At 37.4% G+C, this 15,349-nt stretch overlaps 1 protein-coding gene across 1 annotated transcript in view; it reads left to right on the forward strand.

Moving 5' to 3' along the window:
• The window catches only part of SPICE1 (spindle and centriole associated protein 1), a 62,231-nt gene extending 47,466 nt beyond the window's left edge, over nt 1-14,765 (forward strand). The window contains exons 12-18 of the mRNA XM_054577302.1: nt 96-240; nt 1,139-1,363; nt 6,776-7,266; nt 9,369-9,579; nt 12,185-12,287; nt 13,265-13,352; nt 14,533-14,765. Coding sequence (XP_054433277.1) covers nt 96-240; nt 1,139-1,363; nt 6,776-7,266; nt 9,369-9,579; nt 12,185-12,287; nt 13,265-13,352; nt 14,533-14,586 — 1,317 coding nt within the window. The 3' untranslated portion in view covers nt 14,587-14,765. The remainder of the gene's footprint in view (nt 1-95; nt 241-1,138; nt 1,364-6,775; nt 7,267-9,368; nt 9,580-12,184; nt 12,288-13,264; nt 13,353-14,532) is intronic.
• Nucleotides 14,766-15,349: the final 584 nt, after the last annotated feature.

Genomic DNA, 15,349 nt, shown 5'->3' on the forward strand with positions numbered 1-15,349 from the left:
TCCTAGAGTATTTAAAATATGATATTGTTATGCAAATCCAGGTGATGATTGGATGTCCGATTTGCCATAATGTTATTTCATTCTTTTTTCTTTAGGTGAGACTTCAACAATATATGGTCACAACAGATGAGCAACTTATATCGCTCACACATGCCATTAAGAGCTGTCCTGTGATAAATAACAACAAAGAAAGTCTGGCAACAGAAAGGGGAGCCACAGTTAGAATTATGGATAATCCAGGTGAGTAGGTGTCATTATCTCCAATTGGAATTAAAATACTCATAGAGTAAACAAACAGAAAACTATGAACTTATACGGGGTTATTGGTTATTTATGCATATACAGCATTGTCACTATTACAGTTGCCACTAATATTTATTGGATACTTGCTCTATGCCAGATACTTTTAAAGTGTTTTACATGTATTATCTCATTTAATTGTCATAATAGTCATATGAGGTAGATGTTATCGTTATCCCCATTTTTAGATGAGAAAACTAAGGTTTAGCAAGGTTTGGGAACTTAGCAAAGTCACACAGATAGAAAGTAGAACTGGCGTCCTAGACCAGTGGGACATACATAATGCCAGTACTTTTAATCACAGTGCCCCAGGCTCAGGTGGAGAAAGATGGTCTTGGAAAATACAAAAGAAAACACTGAGCTTTAGAAATTCATAACTTTTGTTTATTTCGGGTAATGTTTTGAAAGCCTTTTTTCTCCTCCTGTGCCATCATATACTATAGGTTGAGTAGGACATTTAGGCTTTTGCATATTTTTTTATTTCTGATTAGTACCTTCATGAGTATATCTGGGTGGCAAGTGATTTTTAGGAGCGTGTTCTACAGAGGGATTCTAAGAAGTGGCTGACTACAATTTAACTTGCATGAGATAAACTCCACGGCTAGGGAGGTCTTCGACTGCTAGAGGCCCTCAGTGCTTTTCTCAACAACAGCCACTTCTTCCCAGCGCTGGCCCCGCAGGAACCCTGCCTGGGAGTTACTGCTGAAGGAAGATGTGGCCTAAAAAGTGAAGGCTCTAGAGGCCACCTGCTTTTGCGCTCTATGAAAATGCATTTTAAATATTTATACCTGAAATATGCCCATAGTTCCTTTAAGTACTAATAACTTCTTATCTTCAGAGAGTTCAGTTGTAAATGCCACTGTCTCCATGCCATTGATGTTCAAAGGGGAAGAAGTGCTTGAATTCCCACAGGAAGACTTGCCTGTTAAACTGTCACAGGTGCCAAACCCCTCAGATAGTGTGAATCTGGCCAACAGTTTTCCAGCACATGTATTTGAGCCAGCTGTGTTGTTAACACCGCCCAGGCAGAAGAGCAACTCAGAATTCTCTCCTCTGCAGGATGGTAAGCAGGCTTCTTCTAAAGTAATATGGTAGTTGTTTTTTATGCTTCATATATGCAATCAATTGTGTTCATTATTACCTGATAAACAGAACTTAAAAATATATTGATTACCACATATATCCTGTAAGCTGAAGGAGGATTCGTGGTTTACATTATGTCTGTTGTACCTATGGTGAACTATGACATTGAATTTCATTATATATCTGTTCCATTAGAAAAAAAAGAAATAAATATTACGCTCAAATTAAGGAGCTAAAGCTCTCAGCATTAAAACATGGAGTAGCGGGAATCCCGTTTGTCCCTATGGTCCAATAGCATAGGAAGGAGTAAGAAAGAGGAGGAGATTGTTCTCAAAACACTAATGAAAGTTTAACCAAGGAAAGATGAGAACTGTGACCTTAAAGATTTTGTAAGTCAGGTCTGGATATTAACCTCTTTCTCATCAAAACTTTTTAGCTCAGTCAGTTGAGGGAAATTCATGATAAAAATCTATGGACAATTAAAAATTGCTTTACAGTCACTTTTGCAGCATATATATAGAGTTTTAAATAAAATTTCCAAAAATTATTGTTAATACCTAGCTCACAGATTCTTATTTTTAAATCACAAATATGATTTTTTCTTTGTCCCTATTAAAAGTCTGAATTTTAAACAGATTCTTGGACTGGGGCTCATATCCATCAGCTTTTTCAACTCCAGCACCTGTCCCATCACCAGGAGCTTTTCTAGAACTGCTGCCTTCACCATGAAGCCCCATGAGTTCTCTCGATTCAAACTTGGGCTTCTCCAACATTTTCACTTTTCTAACCAAGACATCATGAATCAGATAAATAGATTGACAAGCCTTTTCTATGTTTTTTCCAATGCTACCTGGAATCAGTTTATTGACCACTTCTTTCAGGTCATTTATACGTCTCGGGTCATGATTTCTAGTAATCTTCTTTTGGATTTGGCAGACCTGTTAATACTGAGCATAAGAGGTCTTCTGAATCTGATTGTTGCATTTTTTAGTAAAAGCAACACAGAACAGATTAACCAAATAACCATTGGTAGTCTTGACATCAACATGAGTTTCAGACTTGGTCTGCCATTTTATGACCATGGAGCACATTTTTCAAGGGTAAGATCCATGCCATGGAAATTAGTCTGGCAATTTTTCCCCTAAAGGTCCTCAGTAATTAGCTTGGATTTTCAAAATGCAGTTTCATCATTCTGCAGATCAGCTAGGCTCACTTCAAAAAAAACGACTCTTGAGACCATGAGATGAGATTTTGGTTCCTTGAGTTCTCGTGACTAGTATTTTTCAGTATTTATTATATTGAACACAGCTGATGCTTTCACAGCAAACCAATCTATCAGTCTTTCTAAGATAAACCACCTTCTTCTTTGAGGCAGACTCTAGAGGTCCCTGTTTGGGCACCAGCTGAGGTGGAAGGCAGACTGTCTCACAGAGTATGCTCCAGGTCATCACAGATGTGGAAATAAAATAAGTTGTCCCAGACTTTTCTCTGTCTGCCAGGAGAAGGGTGGGGCAGGGGATCGGGGGAGGAGGTGGTGATTCCCTCTACTAGAGAATGCCCCAAGCCTCTCTGTCCAATGGCTTTTATTGAAAGGGTTATCAATGGGGCTAGGAACGTACAGGTGATATCATTACATTAGTACATTAATGTTTACAGAGAATAGATAATGTTTTGAAGAAAACAAATGGCAGAAACACACCGATTTACATGGGTCCAAGACGAGACGAAAAAACGTAAGAGCGCCAAAGCGTTTAGGGTCAGGGTCTGCGAATAATGTAAATTTCCTTCCCAACATGAGCTGGTTATCATAGCTTTTGAGGGAAAAACAAAGCATGCTTCAAGGAATTTACTTCTAGGCCTGATTTCTCTGGGAACCGCCTGGTCCAGTTTAGGGCTGTCTCCAGTATTGTTTCAAGCCTGAGCCAGGCAGGTAGCACAGAGCCACCAAGAGATAAAGAGACTTCTTTCAGATAGAATGAGGACTATGGCCATATCAAAGTCGAGGGGTGAGGGTCTTTTGCCTTTCTTCCGTGTCCCCCAAGTTCTTCCCACAAGCCCATGTGGCTGTGCCTGTCTTAGGTTGTCCCCGCCATCGTGGGGGTCTTACCCATCATTGACTAACCAGCCATCCTCCAGGGCCAAGCAGGATGATATGAGGGAGGCAGGGGCACAGCCCCTGCCAGGGGGACAGGTTTTATCTCCTCAGTGGCCTATTTTCCCAGGCCTCCTTTCTTAGCTCCAACCTTGCGGCCCTCGTGCCTGTTGGCAAGGCTACAGTTCCTAAAACCAGGCAGGATGGTTCCCAACACTTCTTGGCTCCCCCTGTTTTTTTAAAATCCTCACCCGAGGATATGTTTATGATTTTAGAGGTGGGGATGGGGAGGAAAGGGGGAGAAAGAGAGAGAGAGAGAGAGAGAGAGAGAAAGAAACACATTGATCAAGTTGCCTCCTGTATGTGCTCTGATCAGGAATCAAACCCTCAGCCTGGGTATGTGCCGTGAACGGGGATTGGCTTTACAACCCTTTTGGTGTATGGTTTGATGCCCCAATTGAACCCACTGGCTAGGGCGTTCTTGGCTCCCTTTTTGCCACCTTTCCTAAGGTGCTTGTTCTTGCTGGCTGCCAAGATGCTGCTCAGAGAGCCAAAAGGGCCCTTAGCTCACAGATTCTTAACTTAAAGTTCATGGATGGTCTTTAGAAATTCCATGGACTGCTTCATTGTTTGGAAAATTATACTTACTTGTCTACATGTGCATTTTTCTGGAGCTATAGCTTTCACTTCATTTTCAAAAGAGTTCTTTAATCAAAAAACTACTTTAGACTCTCATGCAAAGTTTTTAGAAAAATATTATTTTGTCCCAATTTGCCTAAATTTTTATTTCTTTAGTAAGAGTGTTTATAGTCTTATGTAGGAGAATAGAAGAATATCATTTATTGTCATTAAGGTGTTATAAATTTTGTCAGATCTTCTGTACTTTGACGTATGTTTCCAGTGGAGGACCTGAAGAGCCATAAGGGGTAAAATAAAATGACAAATCTTTGCTATTGTAAAATTTGTTTTGACCTTTATAATGCAAATGCAGGGCCTGTCAGATCTGTGTGGGGTGGGGAGACAGTGCTAGGCTGAGTGTCAGAGAGCTGGAGTCTCGGTCTGCCCCTTCAAAATGATTAGCTGTGAGACATGGGACTAATACTTTCTGTACCTTTCTGGACTTCAGTTTTATCTCTAAAATGAGAGGATTTCCTTTGTCTTTAATGTCTTTAATTGTCTTTAATTTTTTGATTCCATATCTCCTCTTTAGAAGAATAGGGAGTATTGTTAACCCTGGCTAGATTTGGGAAATATGATATCAAATCTGATTTCTGTTCAGGTTAGATTTTCATTTCTTAAATTAAGTTTTCAAATGTTTGCATAGTATTAAAAGTCTTGTCTAATGATCTCTTTTGAGCTTTGTAAGTTTTTCATTGGTGATAGTAAACTAGCTTAACATTTTTTTAAAGAAACAATTACTATAAATATTTTTATTGATTGAACATATACTAAATGTTGATTAAAACAAATTATGTTGCTGTAGACATTTTGTTAGCATTTTCAGAGGGTTTTACGTGAAAAATAACAAGGCATGTTTCTTTTACAGTGTGCCGATAGACCTGTCCTTGAATATGTGCTCTGAAATGATGAAGTTCTGTTATCATATTTTCAGCATTTTGTTTAGAATTCTCACATGTAAAGAATTGTTCAGTTAAATTGATCATGTGGATAAAGATGAGAGATACATAAGGCCCTTCATCAGAGCTCAGTTATGTTCTGGACAGCTCTGTCCAGCAAGACTTCCTTTGATGATGAAAATGTTCTGTATCTGCTATATCTGCTATTAAACATAATATGGTAGCCATAGCCTCATGGGGCTGCCGAGAACCCGAAATGTGGTTAATGTGACTGAGGAACTGAATTTCAAATTTATTTAATTTTAATTAATTTAAATTTGTATATGAATAGCCACATATGGCCCAGGGACTACCATATTAGAGAATGGCTCTCTAGAATTCCCCATCATAAATATCTTCTTTAGCTACTAATTTATTTCTACTTTCCTTTAATGGTGGGTGGAAGTGGAAGAGGGTGGAAGAGGGATAAATGGTAATGGAGAAAAATACAATAAAAAGAATAAACTATTAACAGTAGTATATATATGCTGTTTTCATTTTCTTATATTCCATTCCTTCTTTAAAGTGTTAATTCCAATTCCTATTTGCATGTGGTTAAAGAAAAGTGCATGCAAGGCTCTCTTCCTCTTTCACCTCTAGGCCTACTGCAAGTGGCAATCATTTTGATCCCAACTTGATTTCTGTTTATCTGGGGATGGTCTCCGTAATTAACATATTTTAACTTCCCTGGCTGCTTCATTTCTACCTGCTTTGCTTGCTTCCCCTCCATTACTTGGCTCTTCGGGTCTAGGAGCTGTTTGTTTTTCCCCCCACACTCTATTCTTTCTCTCTAGGTAATCTCACTCCTTTTCATGGCTTCCAATACTTTCTGTATGCCATAAACTTCCAGTTTTGGATCTTAGTCTAGATGCCTCTTGAGTTTCCAACCCATGTATCCTTCTGCTTGAATAGATATATGGATAGGTTATAAGGCGCTTTAAAATTAGCATGTTCAAAACTGAACATACCTTACTAAAGCTACTGCCATCTTTCTTCTAGATTACCATAGTTGCTTACTGTTTTCTTCCATTTCTGGACCTTCCAATTATCTACATAATTTAAGAAATGTAAATGGAGTCAGTGCCAAACCTTCTCTAGTTCTCATTGCCCTTGGATTAAATTAGAAAATTCCGAACATGTCTTAAAAAGCTCTGCAAGAAATGGACCCTGCACACCTCTCCAATCTCATATTTTTCCAGTTTTCCCTTGTTGCTATGCTACAGCTACACTGGCCTCGTTTCTTTGCTCTTTCCTATTTTGAGGCCTTCACATATGTTATTCTTTCCCTGTAATGTTCTTTGCTCAACTTTCTGCCACAATATAATTATTTAAAAATTTTGCTTCTTCAGAGATGCCTTTTCTAACCACCCTCAACTTACATTATTATCGATACTGTTCCCACCCCCAAGATTCCCAGATATGAGTTACTATACATGTTAAAATGTGAGCTTGGCAGATGATTTTTCACAAGCATACTGATAAAGCTTTAAGGAATGTCAGAGTCTTTGCACTTGATTGTCAGAGGTGGCATTGCAGGTATATGTCCTGCTAAAATGATTTAGACCTTTAGAAGCCAAATCCTTCTGTTCAAATACTTCTCTACTGTGGTGTTCTAATGAGATGATTATAGTGTCAGTCTATGGCTAAGTAATGCAAGTTCGTTATTTTTTAATTTTATCTACAGCATTGAGGAGGACTGTTCAAACTCGTCCTGCTCCACAAATTCCTCCAACTGTGGAAGTAATTGAGAAGGACCAAAACTGGGAAAAGAAGACCTCACCGACTAGCACAGACATTCAGAATTCAAGTGAAGAGAGTCATCTCTTCACTCAGAGGTGGAGGGTCTCTCACATGGGAGAAGATTTGGAGACCAAAACGCAGGCTCCTTTTGTTAACCACTCACAGCCCCTGTGCAATTCCCTCTCTAACACTCAGCTACCCAGGAACCCCACACTCTCAGAAGAGCCCCCAGTATCAGGGGATGGGCAACAGCTTAGAACGAAGGAGGCGTTAATACAAAGGAAGGACATCATGGCACGAATTGCTGAGTTGACACTGCAGAATTCAGCTATCAAGGCACATCTGACTAATATTATCGGGCCTGGGGGAGAGCAAGGGGATGGACTTCGAGAGTTAAACAAGCAGGAGACGAGTCATACAAGCAACATGACTGCTGTGAGTACCAGTTAAGGCCTGATGTGGACATACAGGAATTTAGGTACTTGCTGCAGCACCTTAAAAAGACTTCTTTCCAGAAGTGATCATGCATATCTTTGAGGTTGCTACTAGATAGCTTACGCTTTGTCGTGTCCTTATCACAAAATAAGTACAAGTTATTTGTCAGTTTATATCTCACATACAATAACAGAGGACAATATGAAATTTAAAAGAAAGGAATGAATAATGAAAATAGGATAAAAGTAAAATGTGTAGCAAAGCCAAAATTAAGCTAGGAGTGAAGTTTTAAATATAACATGGAATTAATATGACTTAAAAATTTGTCACACCACCATTTTAATTGAAAGCATTTTTATTTTTAAATGGACTCATAAAAAGGAATTATATGTAGTTGGCCTTCAACTCATGAGCAGTTAATTTTTTAGGACACATAATGCATTTTCCTATAGAAATGATTTTAAAGGATTTTTAAAGCCAGACTTTAATGTACTGTACATATAAATCATCTGGGGATCTTGCTAAAAGGCTTTTTCTGATTGAGTTGGTCTGAGGTAGGCCCTGTGCATTTCTGGTAAGTTCCCAAGGGATGCCAGTCCAAGGATTATGCTTTGTGTAACAAAAGTCTGCATATTATGGTGCAGTAATTTTGTAAGTTAAATAACCTGTGGGCTAATCTGGTAACTTAAACCTTCATTTTCTTGTTTGTGGGGAGAAAAGGGATCCTAAGCTCCAACTGTGGAAAGTTTATAACTTCCATCCTCACTCTGGTCTCAGATATGGGAGAGGCTTCCTTTTACTTCTTTATGAGCTAGGGTGACTCTTGCCAGGCTTCTGAGAGGGGACAGGACAGTGAGCAGAGGGAGGGAGCTGGCAAGCTTCTTGGGTTATGAGTTCCAAGGGTGATTTGCTTCCATAAGGACTTTACCAGTGGTGGATTGAGTGCTTCCAAGAGGAAGATTAGGAGATGGGGGATTGTAAATTTAGGGGACAAGGGCCGCATCCGTCAGCACTGGCTCATGGGCAATAAGGGCAAGATGGGCATGTCAGAAGGGACTGGCAGACGAGGAGCCAGAAGGGAGTATTAGGAGTGGGCAGTAGCCATCGGTGCAGACGTCCATAAGTACAAACTGCCTCAATTCTGAGTCACTGGAAACATCTGTATTTTTGCAGAGTTTTAAAGATTATTTGAAATAGGCAACTTTTTAATTTAAAAAAGACAGCAGAGTTAAAAGTTTAGTTTACCTTCTTTTCTAATTAATATATAGATCAGGCTAGAGAAGACAATCTATTACTGCCTTTTTTGTTATCAGAATTGCAAAATGATCTTTAATTCGTATGTTTTGCCTATCTCTTTTTAAACTGATGGGCATAAGCTACAAGTTATTGATTTCTTTTAGAGATTGCCCCCAATACAAAGGGACATATTTAGCTAAAAGAAATAATTAAGAATGACATATATTTCAGGAATTTTCAAATTAAAATTATGTTATATTCCTTGGGTAGCTTTTTCCCCCAACACTTGTATTCCTTACCAGTCTCCAGCTGTCTTGAGTCACGTCTCTTAAGCCAAAAGTGGCCTGAGGAGGCTGGAATGTGGTCAGAGGAGCAATAAGGGTCCTAGAAATCTTTGCCAAATAATTCATGGTACATGTATGAAGATTATACTTACAGAATCGTCTCTTTCAACTACAGCAGACTTTTTTGTGTGCTGCAGTTCAGAACCCAAATCTGGCATTAATACGTATGTTACTTAGAAGCCAGGTCTCTAGAAATAGCCTTTGTTCCTGTGAGCTTTTGTGAATGTCAGTAAACACTAAGAGGTGCGGGAAAGTTTGTCCCACAGACACTCTCCATGGACAGAGGAACTAGAGGACTTATGTGACACCAATACTAGAAGGATTATTATCCCTTTGTTTTAGTCTTAATTTTTCAGTTAAATGACTTATAAATTCTGTTGTTTATCTACCATTCAAGTGTGCATACAGCAACAGCTAGTAAGTATTCGCTTGCTGGCTCTTAGTGCGAGAGTTTATTTTTACAAAAAGTCAGACTTGTTTAGATTATTTTTAATATGGAATCTGTGCCTTTTTTTCCTAAAGACTTTTCCAGCAGCACAACCTCTAACACCAAGTAGCATGGAGGAACGGATTGCAGAATTGAACCGGCAGAGTATGGAGGCTCGTGGAAAACTCTTGCAGTTAATAGAGCAGCAGAAACTTGTTGGTTTGAATCCTTCCTCTTCACCAGTATCACCTATTCAGTCACCTCTCAGAACTTGGACTGATTGGTCACAAATTCATGATTTCAAAGGTAGACAGTTTAAAAAGCTAAGAAGTTTTCACTTTTTGATTTTGCAAGTATCTATTGAATTGAAAGAAATCTTAAGAGATCTTACATTTCAATGCCTTCAATTTTACCTAGAAAGAAACAGACTAAGTCAGAGAATAAATGACAGAGATAGAACTGGAAGGCCAGTCTCCTATTAGAAAACTATGCCATGGTGCTGCAGTAATCTAGTAACCTCCAGGGTCTGGGTTCTTCACTTGCTCTAAATGGGACTCATTACGGTATGTGATTTACTTAGGATATATGCTGCACAAAAGCATCAAAATTATAATTTAGAATTTAATCAGCAACCAGTTACAAGCTATTCTGTTGAAATCCTTAAAATATGAATTTGTAAATTAAACTTTATTTTTTACATTTAGGAATGTGAAAAGCTAAAGGGGATTCTAAATAATAAGAGCAGTAACTGAAAAATTAGTTGTCACAGTATTCACATTCAAAAAGGTACTGATGAAACAGAGTCGATCTCAAGTTGCTCTTTAGCCAAAAATTGAATTATTAAGATCCTCAAGGGATGGAGCTCCATGAAGACTGTAAAGAGACTGATAGGGGTTCAGGATAAGGGAGGGTTCTGTCAGGAACAGAAATAGCTCTGCATCAGCAAGTGGTGCATTCCCTCTGGTGCTCAGGCACTCGGGTCTTCGGAAAATTCATAGGTCCTCTGGCTGGTTGAAGTAGGTTTCCTTGAAGTTGTCAGCCAATAAGACTTTTTCTCTTAGTTAGAAATTCCTTCCTCTTTGAAACTATAGACCCAAAAGCAGACTCTTCAAGAAATAACTGGAAAATCACAGATCATACATTTTCCCAGGGCCCTTCCTCTTTATTTTAGATATCTGTGAATGACAACTTTGTTTACTGTTCTTCATAGTCACGAAATCTAGATACAACTCCTAATTAGAATGAATAAATTAAATCACTCAATAAGTATGTACACCTACTATGTGCCTGCCATCTTCTGGACACTGGGGATATTGCATCAAACAGGACAAGCCCCTGCCCAACTTGACTACTTTAGTATTCAACTTGGGAAGCAGGCCGTAAGCAAATAAGCAAACAAATATATGAGATAATGTCAGTGCTAAGTACAATGAAGAAAAATAAAGCAGATTACTCTTAAGAATAATTCTGTGATTAAATAAGACATCTTCTGTTTTAATAGTTCTTTAAGGTAAAAATGTTTTTATTTATGTTATTTAGTTCTCAACACACCCTGAGAGTAGGTAGATGATATCATAACTGTTTAATAAATAGGTAAACTGAGATATAAATAGGTTATATAGTTTGTCCTAAGTTCTAAAGCAAATTGGCAAATTCATGACTATTCTTGCCATTCCAGTGGTTACAGTACTTAAGATAATCTTTTTTTTAAAGTTTCATTGTCTTGAATTTAACATTTTTAAAAATATTTTATTTATTTATTATTAGAGAGGGGAAGGGAGGGAGAAAGGGAGAGAAACATCAAGTGTGTGGTTGCCTCTCACATGCCCCCAACTGGGGACCTGGCCTGCAACCCAGGTATGTGCCCTGACTGGGAATTGAACCAGTGACCCTTTGGTTTGCAGGCAGGCCCTCAGTTCACTGAGCCACACCATCCAGGGCAAGATATTCTTTTCTTAAGTCTTGATTTCACAGGAACCACTGTGGACTCTAATGATAAAATAAGAATAAATCATATGCCATAAAAACTCTTCTGTTTTCTAGGGTAACCAAGGAATATGTAAATAGGGGTTGATTACCCCCTAAAGTCCAGAAATCACTGGTTTTAAGCAGTGATTCATTGGATCCTCTGTGAAACTGACTGTTACGGACCTAAAGCCTTTCATTAGTAGACACTTAGTAAATACTTGTTGATTGATAGCCTACTTCTGAAATATAGGGGCCAGCACAAATAACACCCCTTTTTTAATACAAAATCTTTCATTACAAAATCATAAGCATGTAACTCTATAACAGCAATATCTGACTCAAGTACATCATATGACATTTTAGGTGAAATGTTCAAATTAAACAATTAATTATTACACCCATATTATTACCCTACTAACCACACTCAGGCAGGTGTTACTTCTGCGGGACCCTGTATTGAAAATGTACATCATTATTGCCATTGACCACCTGAGCTCTTCAGCCAGCTTTCCCCTCCTATTTAAAGTCTTCGGTGATAGTAATAATATAATAGATTTAGAAGATTTAAAGTTTTACTGAATGATTTCAGAATTTTTTTCCTCTTTTTGGAAAACTTTAGATAAGCTACTTTTGACAAAAATCTCAAGTTCTTTAGGGCTAGCTCTTAATTTCTATTTTTCACTTCCAGATCTACCACTTGTCTGGAGATTCTGGCTCTCTATGAACTGGCATGCTACTGAATTGACACTAGTAACTAAAGTTCCTTGTCTCACAGCTCATTAAAAAAAATCCTTCAAGTATATCTGTGGGCCATAATGATAAAAATATAGAAAGAACTCTCAGATTTATAATGTGAAATTTGCAGTAAGACAGAAATCAAGTTAAATTTTATATTTTTATTTTAATGAAAGTTAATGAACTAATATTTATTGTTAAATTTTAGAAGGAGGAAAGAGGACAATTGAGGTATCTATTCCAGGAGCAGAAGCCCCAGAAAGCTCAAAATGCAGTACTGTCTCTCCTACCAGTGGAATAAATACAAGAAGGTAGGGTTGTAATGTGAATAATTACTTAAAAAAGAAATCAAGAATGTGGTATGTGTGTTATTCTCTGTGAAAAAAAGAAAGTGCTTAATATCTGACAGGTTCAGATTCACTGATGTAAATAAAATAAAGGAGTCGGAGAGGACAATTTTGTGGGGAAAAGGAGGCATAGAAAGCACTGGGTTGGCTATTGGAAACAAAAATGGGATAAAAGCACATATGCAGCATGCTTTATTGGTTACAAAATTAGGAGATAATATATGACAGGGTGGATAAATTGACCACAAATGTTTTCCTCCTTTATAATAAAGAGACTGAAGCTCATAGAGCTAATTGCGTGGTTTGCCAACATGGGTTACGTGTTGGTAAATGGTGACACGAGGGATGGACCTGCCAGGCCTCCGTCTCCACTGCGTGCCTACTGTTGCACTGCACTGCCGCGGGTCTTGTTACTCTTCCACATCCTGGGCCTTCTTCACCTCTGCACATCCTTTTTTCCCCTTTAATGTTAAAAACTTAACTAGTGTGATCCTGTAATGGGAGATACAGGTCATTACACATTTGTCAAAACCACAGAATGTATAACACTATGCATGTACCCTAATGTAAACAATAGATTTAGTTTAGTAATAATATATCAATATTATCTCATCAATTTTAACAAATGTGCCACACTGATACAAGGTGTTAATAATAGGGCAGACTGGGTAGGAGGTAGGAGGGGTCGAGGACTAGATTGGAACTCTTGGTACTTCACACTTAATCTTTCTATAAATCTAAATTTACTCTAAAAAAAGGAAAGTCTATTAATTTTTTAAAAAGAGTTAGGTTGGTGAAAATGTTACAAATAATTTACCTCATTTGGACCTAAGGCAGCCATACCTTTTCAAGCTCTTCCCATTATTGAGAATTGTCAGTCTTCCATAATTTCTGAAGGTTAATAATGATAGATTACTCTCTCTCTTATTCCTCACAACTAGGTCTTCAGGGGCTACTAGTAATTCTTGTTCTCCATTAAATGCCACCTCAGGAAGTGGACGATTCACACCTGTTCATCCAAGAGCAAAGGTACATAATAAAATGTAATTGTGAAATGTGTGTAGGGGCTGGAAGGTGAGGGTGGAAGGTGGCTATTTTAGTGATTTTCATTCTTAATTATTATTTCTGTTATCCTAAAGATGATATAAAATTTTCAGAAGTAAAGAAATATTAATTTATCTTTATTAGAAAAACAAAAAAGCCATGCATTTCTTTTGTTTTGTAGGGTAACTAAGGAATAAGATAAAAATTCAATAGGATTTGGTCAATTACTGGTTTCAGGGAGAGCTTCCCAAACAGTGTGGCAGGACAAAAACATGTGCCTTAATTGTGTTGTAGGATACCAAAATATGGGTTCCCTCAGTCCTTGCCGTGGCTGGCTGGGGCTTGGGATAGTCAGAGCCCTTGGGCCGGTCACTTTCTGTGACCCCAGTGTGCCATATGGAGGTACTACTGGTTACAGCGTTATGACACAAAGGATAAATAAATGTCTTACATATTTCTCATGCGTTCTCATTTACTATAGGATTATATTGAAACTAAGCATCTTAAAATATATCCAAAATTTTTGCAATAGGTGTTTTTGTGTGTTGGTAACACAGCGAAATATAGTTCCTCTGAGTGTTTGGTCATAGCAAGTTGTGAGGATACCTTTAAAATAATAAACATTACATCTGAAAACTTGTGCAAACAGCTTCTAATATAGGGGGAATCTTTGTTGTTCTTATTACTACGTTAGTAATTAGACCAAATAGGGAGTGTTTCAATAAACATGAAATATTAACAGACCAAATTAATGGATGGGCTCAGATATCCCAATTGTCCAAGACTAGAAGATACGACCTTTGCTTTTTACTATATTCTAAAAATGCTTTAAATAAAGTATTTTATACAATGTGCTCTCAGTTTCTGTAATTTAATAACAAATTTAATTTACCAGATTAAATAACTATGTTATTTTTAAAAGTTGTACCTATGATTTGCATAAAACACTGGGTTTATCATTTTTAAAAAAATTAGGTCTCCTAAATCAACAAGGATGCCTGTTGACCAGGATGTCAGTGACTTGGGAGTCTCTCTGTTAGAGAATAAAAATGCCCCCTCGCAATTTAATTTTCAGCACCATGCAGTGGCATAGGATTCTGTGTGCTTGCATGGACTCATGTTTCTGATTAGTTTCTAAATCCTTTTTGCAACTTTGTTTCAGCAGACTGAGAAACAAGATGAAGAAGGCTGGTTTGCTCTTTCTGCCCATGTGTCATAAGTGAGGTCAAGTTTTACAGCTTCTTCTCAGTAGTATATTCTTAAGTATCCATTCCCCTTTCCCTGTTGTTGCTTTCAAGTTTTTGTCCTTCTTTCAGATAAAACTACAAAGATCTTATAGAACTAAGAAATAAAGCAATTATTTTATTTTTGAACTTTCACATAAATTTCTATCAATTAACCAACCTGAAACCTCCTGTAAATAAAATTTTGGCTATAGGAAATTAAAGTTTCCTATTCTAATATTTAGTATGTATTTTCAAGTTTGAGTAATATATTATTACCTTTATTCAGTTTTTTTGGTCTAATATATCTTAAATATTGAACTATTTTATTTTTATTTTCTGAAGAACTAGTTGCTTTGCATATAACTTACAATAGAACGACTTTGTGTGATTAAAGTCTGACTTTCAGAAAAATTTAACACCGTCTTTGGTTTTTTATTTTTGGGAAAGTCACTGTAGTCCATTACTTTTTCCATCAAGTGGAATGTGCAGCTTTAAAAAGTAGGCATGGGAATAATTGTTTATATTTTCTTCAGCAGGTTAAGTGTGGTTGCATATATTATAAAATTCTTGTACGGTCTTTAAATGTGAAAGTGTCATCAATAATGGTAATGTACATAAAATAAATAATGATCATAGAGCACAAATGTTTGAGTACAGTAACATTGATTGATTGGTATATTTAGTGTTTGAAACAGAATTGAATACAGAAAGTTGCAGACAATTTTCCTAGCCCTCAATCTGCTAAGCATTCAGCGT

Source organism: Pteronotus mesoamericanus, unplaced genomic scaffold (genome assembly GCF_021234165.1).
Source record: "Pteronotus mesoamericanus isolate MK-2021 breed Mesoamerican mustached bat unplaced genomic scaffold, CSHL_Meso_final contig_42, whole genome shotgun sequence".
Lineage (NCBI taxonomy): Eukaryota > Metazoa > Chordata > Mammalia > Chiroptera > Mormoopidae > Pteronotus > Pteronotus mesoamericanus.